The sequence below is a fragment of the Chironomus tepperi genome, unplaced genomic scaffold (assembly GCF_022539635.2).
Source record: "Chironomus tepperi strain 1889 unplaced genomic scaffold, CSIRO-AGI_Ctep_v1 contig_161, whole genome shotgun sequence".
Taxonomy (NCBI): Eukaryota; Metazoa; Arthropoda; class Insecta; order Diptera; family Chironomidae; genus Chironomus; species Chironomus tepperi.
Window position 1 is genome coordinate 2406887 of NW_027226283.1, and position 9195 is coordinate 2416081.

The window sequence follows — 9195 nt, forward strand, 5'->3', positions numbered from 1 at the left end:
GCAATTCTTTATCGTTTATCTTATCGTACCATTTTCATGCTTACTTAAAATGTCAAAATATTTGAAAAGAAAATTATAATTATTCAGACTAATAATTTAACTAATTAGTATACATTTTTATTTGTTAAACATAAATTATAAAACCTTTCTTTTCAATTAAATGTAGGTGCATGCATTTTTAAATCAATTCATATAAAAAATTGCGAGGTAAAATGTTCTTTTAATCCTAACGGTTCATAAAAATTTAAAATGTTTAATTAGTAGAACTAAATATATCGCCGATAAGGTATAAAAAGTAAATAAATAAATAATAAGTAATTTTGTTCAAACAATAATTAAAATAATGGCTGAGAAAGACAGCATTCATATCGAGCTTGATGCAAAGCCTTTTAATATAGATTCAGATGACATGAACTTGTCAGGTCAACTTGCACTTATAGAAGAGAATTCTATGGAAATTTCTTCCGATCAAAATATTGCAAGCAATATTGTGAATAATAATATGTTAATTAATAACCAGAGTACGTCATCTACAAATATTAGATTTGATCGATGCAATGAAATTACACTCGGAAATATTGTAAATGTTGCCATGCCCCAATGGCCTAGAACAATGAGCACAGTTTCTGACGTTGCAAGTGAAATAGAAGATAGCATAATTTACAAGAAAACACCAACAATAAAGGCAATGATGGAAAGCACTCAAAAATTAAATGATAAATATTTGGATATATTTTGCATTAAACTAGGACACAAGTTTCAATCATTGAGTGTGCACTTAAAAATAGATGAAAATGATGTCCACCAAGCATTGGAGGATAACAAGCAGTATGGAACTTGTGAGGTAATGTATTTTTTAAATAATTTTTAATAAAAAAAAAAATAATGCAATAATATAAGAATTGTATTTAACGTTTCTAGGTTTTATTTCAAATATTAAGCAAATATTTTCAAATCCACGATCAGTATAGAAATGTTGGATGGTTAACAAGATTTCTTTGGAAAAATAACTATAAACAGAACGTGTGGGGAGTAAAAGAGTTATTTAAAATGTTAAAGGAAATAGATGAAGAAGAAGCTTAACAATTTAAAAGCTTTAAAAGTTCAAAATTAAAAAATTTAAATTAAGATTATTAAAATTTGTATCATTATTATTTTTTATTCATCTGTTCGATGGCTTATTGTTTTGGTCGATGTCACATCAATTACATTAGAAATAAAACTTTTAAACAAATATATTTTTTCTTTTTGATTACGCATAACAATTATTTTACACTAATACATTTTACAAATTTTTAATTAATGTGTTTTAACATCATAACTATTTGTAAGTCATGAGAATTATTAATTATTTTAAACATGTGGACGGACAAATTATTTTTTTTTCCTCTGAATTTTGATTGAAATATACATATTTAATTTTCAACGTAATAAATACACAATACCAAAAAAAGCACTCCTGCTTAATTATATTCATCAATGAATGCATGTTTAAATATTTTTTTATGGTCGTAAATTGGTGTTGATTTGCTGGAGCATTGATAACGAGCATAATCGCCAGATATAACTGTGAACTGATTCCATTCAATTAAGTTTGTGAGTTTGGAATTAAATTCGACGTTAACTGGATGTTCTGGTAAAACAAAGGAACCTTTTGACATAATGATTGTTCTATCCCAAGTGCAGTCGATATAACATGCTACAAGACCATCCTTTCGAAAGCTTAATAGATTTTTTTTTTTAAAAAAAAAAAAAATTTAAGAATTATTAAGTAAGACCACACTCACCTTAAAGAAAATTGATGCCATTTCAAATCAAATAAACTTGATTTGATTGTAAACATTTCTGATGTAAAATTGTTTTCTCGTATAAATCTTAATTCATTATCGATTAGTACAATAGTAAAACTTGAATATTTTTTAGTCATTTCATTTGTTTTAGGTTCAATAGAAATTAAATGCTCATTGAATATCTTTTCGGAATGTTTTTCGTTACTCTAGAAATAATAAATTATAATTACAATAGTATTGTTCTTATGTAAATTAAAAAAAAATAAAGCAGAAAATAACGATGTCAATGAAAAGTTTGAGTAAACAAAAGCGACAAAAATTGAAAATACAATTAAAAATTTTCAAAATTGATTAAAGAATCTGGTAATAATTAAGGATAGGCAACTCAAATTATGGAAAAAAAATATGTTATTTAATATATTAATTTAATCACTTGCCTTAAATCTGATTGTAAACATAATTGTGTAGTTATCTTTTTCGATTGGTCTTAAGACTTCTCCATATTTTTTTTTATGCAAAAATTGTTTATTTTTTGTATGCTTCTTCACTTCATCAAAATTAGAGTGCACAAACAGATTTATTGCGTCTAAAAAATATTTAGAAATAACGTTTTCATATGTATATGGACATTTTTCTTTTGAAAATCAATTTAATTTAATAACCATTACCATCGCATTTAAACAAATTACATTTTCGTTGTTCTATATTGTGTCCATTGAATTCTTCTGTTAGATTATTTGGATTATTTCTCATGAATTGTCGATATCGTTGTTGAATCCCATTACATGATTTTGAACAAGTGTCCCATTCACTCCAACAACTCCATCCTTAGGTAAAGTATGATCAAATAAAATAAATCGAAGTTAATAAAAAAAAAGGGATCGAGAAAAACTAATTATTTACCTTGATTTTTACATATTAAATCTTCTATACTTAGTTTCCACTTGATAATACCATTAGTTTGAGCAATTAAACGAGTTTTCAATGTTTTATGCCCAGTTTCATCAAATTTTCCAAAAATTATAAATTGATCTGGTGATATAGATGTTATTTGGTTTTTTATCAAATAATTTTCATTTAATGGTTTTCCATCAGAGATTTTTATATCATCATAACATTTTTGCTTATAAACAGTTTTTTGTTTATAATTCAATTTGAGAATTGCGATTAGATCGCTAGAATAAAAGATTTTAAATTCTCAAAATAGTTACCTAAGTATATTATATACATACCCATCTATTCGAAAGTACTGTTGGTTATTAAACAATTTTAATTTTCTAAGTATTTCTATTCCTTTATATACATTAAGAGGTGATATCATTATTAACACTTCCGAATTTTGCATTATGCCATTCTTAAATGAAGATATATCATCTTGAAAGTTATTACTGTTGTGTTTATTTTTATCAAAACTAAATAAATCAACAAGTTTTTGGCTTGCAAATGCTTTTAATATCACAGAGCTTTCATCTATTAAGGAAAATAAATTTGACTCGTCTTCATTTGAAATTTGAAACTCTTGTGAAATTTTATTGACACAATTTTTCAATTTATCTTTATCGTTCATTATGTTTTTCACATTTAAGAGTGAAATAACAAAAAAAATTAAAAAAATATGTTTTTGTATCATTTTCATATTGAATTCATATTTTTAAAAAAAAAATTCTATGTAAAACGTGGATGAATGACATTTCACATTTTCATTTTTTATTTTACTTAGGTATAGCTTTTATAGCTTTAACATATGATTTTTTTAAAATAATTTTATTACATATCCATTTAAAATAAATTTCAACATTTTAATTTCCTTCTCGTAAAACTGTGAATTTTCCCATATTCCATTGGAAAAATTGCATACAGGAATGTTCGGAAACTACGTAACGCTTAGAAGGAGGATGGTATTACAATTTTATAAATGACTTCACTAAATGATGAGAAGAGATTTAAAAACGTTATTTTTTGCGCTACGCAATTTCTGAACTATTCTTTATTTTTTTATTAAGAAGAATATTTAAACGTCCAAAGCAATAAGGAAAAGTCCTGGTTAAAATGTTAACATTTTACATTACCTCTGTAAAAATCAATCACTCAAAATCAATGAGTCAATATTAGAATGAATTAAAATTAGAAAATGTTTCTTAAATTCTAAGAATTTAAAAGTTTTTTTAGACTGGAAAAGTTGGAAAGAATGCTGAAAAAAATTATGATGAAAACAAAAAAAAAACTGTTTATTAGTTAAAAATAATATATTTTGCTTATATTAAATAAGCATTGGAAGATTGAAATAATAAAAATCTTCCGATGACCGCAGTAAATATAGAAAACTAGAACAACGAGTGCCACATTAATTTTACATTTAAATCATTTTCTAGTTCAATGCTAAGGTTTATATACAATGTTATTAATGCGTTTAATTGTTTTATAATAAGAATTAATTAAGAGATTTGAGGAAAGTAAATATTTATAAAAATTATTTTAACATTAATTTTGAAATTACATTTATATCTCTTATTGTTGTTCTTTTTTAATTTCATTAAATCGTTCCTTTGAAGCTTTCAATTTAATTTCACGCTCTTGTTTTTTTTCAATAACCTTGAAACAATTTGATGCTCTGAGAGAAATTTTCTGACGATCATTCCAAGGAAAATCCTGATAAAGTAACTTCGTGGTCTGAAATGATACATTAAATATAAATAGGGTAAAGAATATAATTTTTGTGGTAATATAATTTTTGTGGTATTGACAATTTTTTGGAAATTCTATTTTACACTGCTTTTCACTTCCAGAAAGGTAAATAAATTATGAAAGAATGCTATTAAAATGATATATGTTTAGTTTTATGGAGCTTTTACCTTACTATAACTAAGTTTTATCGATCCAAAAATTTACCCTAAAAATTCAAGTTTTTACTACAATTTTCAATTAAATATTTTCTTAAGGAATTATCACTGATTCATTTAGGAAGTGGACTAATATGATAAAACAAACCATATATTTTCACAATAATTAGTATTAAACAGTTAAAGTTAATTAGTTTAACTAAAAAAACACATTTAAAATATGTAAACATTGAATATAATTTTTGTGGTAAAAAAATCTAATTTTTGTGGTATTTTTTCTAAGAAATTTTTTGGTTGATTTTTCCCTAAGGTTGATGCTCCCCTATCTCATTTAAAATTTAAAAATTCGTTAAATTTTTTTCAACTTTTTTTTTAATTAATTTATCATTTTCCACATGCTTTGCAGACTTAAATTGGTTGAATATAAGCCTGATAATAAATTTAGCCAATCTTCTTGAAGAATTAAGCTAGAAATTCTCAATTTATTATTACCACAAAAATTATATTTTTTTACCACAAAAATTATATTCACTAATAAAATCAGTTTTTCACGAAAACTGTTATTTTAGGATAAATTTTGATTAGCTTATAGTAAATTTCCTTGTTTCCTGAATATTTTGCCGAAGAAATTGTCCTAAAAGAATTAACACGTGAAAAGTTATGAACATTTAAAATCTTGAAGATTGAAATTACCACAAAAATTATATTCTTTACCCTATTATGCATTTAAACATAAAATAAATATTTATTACCCTTCTTTTTTCATCCCGCTTTTTATTCCATTTAAGTAAGTCAAGTTCTTCGGATTTTACTTGTTTGATAATAAAAAATTAAAAAATTATTAATAAGAATCATTATTAAAGAACTTACTAGGCTTAAACCAAAAATCCACTGTTTCATCTTCTTCATTGCTACTGCTGCTAGTCGTTTCGTCTGAAGCACTATTAGGAAAAAAATGGACAATAAAACTACTAATCGTTTATATGTTCCTTAATATTTTTCACCTTTTGACCGTTAATTTTAAACTTTTGCCAGATTCTTGGATTTCTAGCTGAGCATCGTTTAAAGTCATTCTATCGGTTGGAATATTATTTATATGTGAAATAATATCTCCGACTTTAATTCCAGCTCGCTTAGCTAAACCATTTTTTTTTACTGCAATTACAGTTAGAGGAGATGATTCAAAACCTCCACTTATCTCCATTGACCACAATTTATCTACAAAACTCATCATTACTTGTTTATTTCTATCAAATGTGGAAGAATTTTTAGAATTATTTTCTAAATTTTTTTGCATTTTAGGTTTTAAAAGGGAAATTGTAAATGATGCTTGAACTTCACACATTCCTACACTTTCTTTAACTTTTCTTTCTCGTTTTCACTTCTATTCGTTTCAAATGTCGATGAAAGACTAAAAAACTTTAATTTCCTTTAATTAATTAATCTTAAGCTTAAAATTATGGCGTCAGCGTGCTTTTTATAAATGCTTGCCAAAAAATGCGTATGTTTTTTTTTTCTTCTAAATTTCTAGAGTCAAAATTTCATTAGACCAGACAAAACTAAACGAAAATAGTAAAATGATTTTATTCATCTATGTATATATGCATCTTCAATTATGAAAACGTAAACTCTGACATGCTTATAATGATTATTGATTGTTCTACAAATCATTTACAACGCCATTCTACTGATAACTTATCTGCAATCTTAATGATTCTTTCAATCAATAGTATTTTTGCAAATTTCATTATAATAGAGACTGATATTTCGGATTGTTGTGTAAATTGTCTAATGCTCTTTGTCCTTTATTTCCTACTATTAAAACCAACTGTAATAAATTATGTAGATCGATCACATATGATTGGAATGAAATTTAATCTTAAATTGCTATTATATATATATATATATCAAAAATATTTTAATTAAAAGGTTTTTAAAAATAAATGTTTTTATTTAATAATAATTTAAAAATTTATAAATGATAGTAAGAAGCATATTATGTAATATTTAATCCGATAAGTATGTAAGAAGCAGCTGATTTGCATTACTAATTCAAAATGTATTTTCTGGGTCGTTTGCCTTTTCCTCATCTAGTAGCTGTGAGCCACGTGGCTTGTTAGGATTAACTTTTGCTGAATAGTAAATCTTTTGAAAAATGCTGAATCTTTTGTTGATATAGACAATACTTGTAATCAAAATCCCACAGATAAAGAAAATTACTACAATCCAAATAAACAACGAGTGATCAACCTTAACATTAATAAAAGGTTTTTCGGTCATGTCTGGAGGATATCTCATGCAACTCCTTGAAATATATGTTCCATTATCACTTGAATCATAACCGGGCAATGAAATATTTAGTGTTAAGAGATAAGGAATCATTTTTTCAAGTTGGTCACATTTAAAAATGTTATCAAATATATCAAGTTGCTTGAGATTTGGCAGTAGAAATCCAATTTTTTCCCAGTTCTTTATGTATTTTAAATGAGCATTATTAAGGTTTAATATTTCTAGTGTTCTTGAAACACCATAAGAAATATCAGTGATATCAAATGAAATCAAGTTATTATCGGATAAATCTAAAATTCTAAGTTTATCAAATTTTCTAAAATCTATGAAAATTTTTTCGTCGTTCATATTATATTTAATATAAGATAAGTTCATATGTACTAAATTATTGCTCTCTCCTTCACTGATGATTCTAAAGTAATAAAATCGATTCTCAGATGCATCAAGTTTCTGTAATTTTAATCCAATTGATAATTTTCTGAGTTCATTTCCAACAACTCTAAGTTCAGTTGTGCGTGCCGACTTTAAATCTAGTTCTATTAATTTATTTAAGCTAAGGTCTAAGTAGGTTGGATTCTTCAACAATTGTGAATCAATAGATTTTAGATAATTGTTTTGTAAATATAATTCTCTAGTAACGCTTATGTAACGATCGAAATTGCCAGTTATTTCTGTAATTCTATTGTTATCTAATTTAAGAACTTCTACACTTCTTACTTCATCAAAGAACTGTCTATCCAATGACACAATTTCATTATGTGATAAATTGAGATATTTCAAATTGACATTGAATTTAAATGCATTAAGCATTATTCTCTCTAATTTATTGTGTGAAAAGTCGAGATTTTCAAGATTTTTTATTCCTGTTATAGCATCAGCTGATAGACGATGAATCTTATTGAATGATAGATTGAGTTTTTTTAAACTTTCAGAAGATCCTATATCATTTTGATCAATCCTTATGATATATTGATTAGCTGCATGAATTTCTTCTACATTTGAGAATGATTTAAGCAATTGTGAATTTAAATTATCAAGATAACAATTAGAAAATTTAATTCTTTTAATATTTTGCGCATCAAGATTATTTTGATCTGGAATTTTAGCGAACAATTCCATAGGATCATTGATATCAGCATAAATACAAGTTTCATTGTCTATTTCGTCGGACAAACAGTAAAGTTTATTTTCATCATATTGTGATCGTTGAGAATTCAATACTGATATCAATGAAAATATCCACAAAATTCTGTGAAAAAAAGTAAAAAGTGAAAAAAAAAAAATCATTAAGTATTTTATATTCTGCAGATTGTTCACTTAATGCTTAATATTTTTTAAGATTATTCTTATCCTTATTCGTTACGCAATAAGTGAATAGCTCCATAAGTTTATTCACCACAAATAAAAATTACATTTTTAAAACCATTATTTGCACTTTCTGATCCAAATTTTAATTCCAGCGTTACAGCACGACGATTTAATGAAGACTGGAGTTTTCTAATCAAAATAGAGCTAATTTATAAAGTCGTTCATTACAAAAAATAAGCAATAAAATTGTAATGCTCTATCAATATGAAAGGATGACTATATTTTCATATTACTAAATAATATATACTCTACAAAATTATTAAAAAATGGTTAAACAATTTAATTATGACACGATAATGCTAATGTTATTTGAAACTTAAAAATTGATCATTTTATTTTAACCTTCTGATGTGGAACAATATGTCACTTTTTGCTATATTTATATATATATGTCAAATAATTGTGATTTCAAATCAATGCTTGAAATATTTTTTTTTATTGTAAGTAAAGTTAATTAAAGACTAAACATGACTTGACATGATAATAAATTTAAATTATTTTTCTCCATAACAAAAGATAATGCGTAATTTTAGGTTTTTTTAATTGTATATTAACATTTTGTTAACTTTAACTTATCGTTAAAGTTAGTAAAGTAAATTATTGTTGAAAGCGTGAAAGTGAAAAATTAATGGAAAATGAATTTTATTATCTTAGCGCATAAAAGTTTTTAGATGTTACTCTTGAAATTCATAGGACATTGTTTTTCAACTTATATAACTAAAAATGTGTGACAAGAGTCTAGTGTTTTACATTTCATAGACAATTGATTTTTTACAGATAATCCAATCACAAATTAGGAATTGGTGAACTGAAAATTATAAAATTTAACGATGTTATTTTTAAACGACTAATAATTAAAAAAACATATATATTCTTTTATTTCTTAATTTTAAATAAAATTAAATGTT

General features: G+C 24.9%; 4 protein-coding genes across 6 annotated transcripts; 1 reads left to right on the forward strand and 3 right to left on the reverse strand.

Moving 5' to 3' along the window:
* The first annotated feature begins 214 nt into the window (after positions 1-214).
* imd (immune deficiency) lies at positions 215-1236 on the forward strand. Its single transcript, XM_070637277.1, has 2 exons — positions 215-844; positions 922-1236. The coding sequence occupies exons 1-2, from the start codon at positions 344-346 to the stop codon at positions 1081-1083; spliced, it is 663 nt and encodes a 220-aa protein (XP_070493378.1). The 5' UTR covers positions 215-343; the 3' UTR covers positions 1084-1236.
* LOC139088189 (uncharacterized) lies at positions 928-3920 on the reverse strand. Of its 3 annotated transcripts, XR_011544197.1 has the most exons (6): positions 3860-3920; positions 3023-3260; positions 2694-2965; positions 2459-2617; positions 1788-2376; positions 928-1722 (listed from the first exon to the last, which is right to left on the reverse strand). XR_011544197.1 is itself a non-coding variant. In XM_070637276.1 (4 exons), the coding sequence occupies exons 1-4, from the start codon at positions 3355-3357 to the stop codon at positions 2216-2218; spliced, it is 927 nt and encodes a 308-aa protein (XP_070493377.1). In that variant the 5' UTR covers positions 3358-3359; the 3' UTR covers positions 928-2215. The 3 variants fall into 3 exon arrangements, 1 of the variants encoding a protein (XP_070493377.1); XR_011544196.1 differs by lacking the exon at positions 3860-3920 and having other exon boundaries at positions 3023-3359; XM_070637276.1 differs by lacking the exon at positions 3860-3920 and having other exon boundaries at positions 928-2376; positions 3023-3359.
* Positions 3921-4198: 278 nt separating this feature from the next.
* Positions 4199-6087, reverse strand: LOC139088293 (uncharacterized). The gene is made up of 4 exons (XM_070637449.1): positions 5635-6087; positions 5501-5571; positions 5383-5441; positions 4199-4460 (listed from the first exon to the last, which is right to left on the reverse strand). The coding sequence occupies exons 1-4, from the start codon at positions 5973-5975 to the stop codon at positions 4299-4301; spliced, it is 633 nt and encodes a 210-aa protein (XP_070493550.1). The 5' UTR covers positions 5976-6087; the 3' UTR covers positions 4199-4298.
* A 595-nt stretch (positions 6088-6682) lies between these two features.
* LOC139088153 (chondroadherin-like) lies at positions 6683-8345 on the reverse strand. The gene is made up of 2 exons (XM_070637222.1): positions 8332-8345; positions 6683-8168 (listed from the first exon to the last, which is right to left on the reverse strand). The coding sequence occupies exons 1-2, from the start codon at positions 8343-8345 to the stop codon at positions 6683-6685; spliced, it is 1500 nt and encodes a 499-aa protein (XP_070493323.1).
* Between the last annotated feature and the right edge of the window lie 850 nt (positions 8346-9195).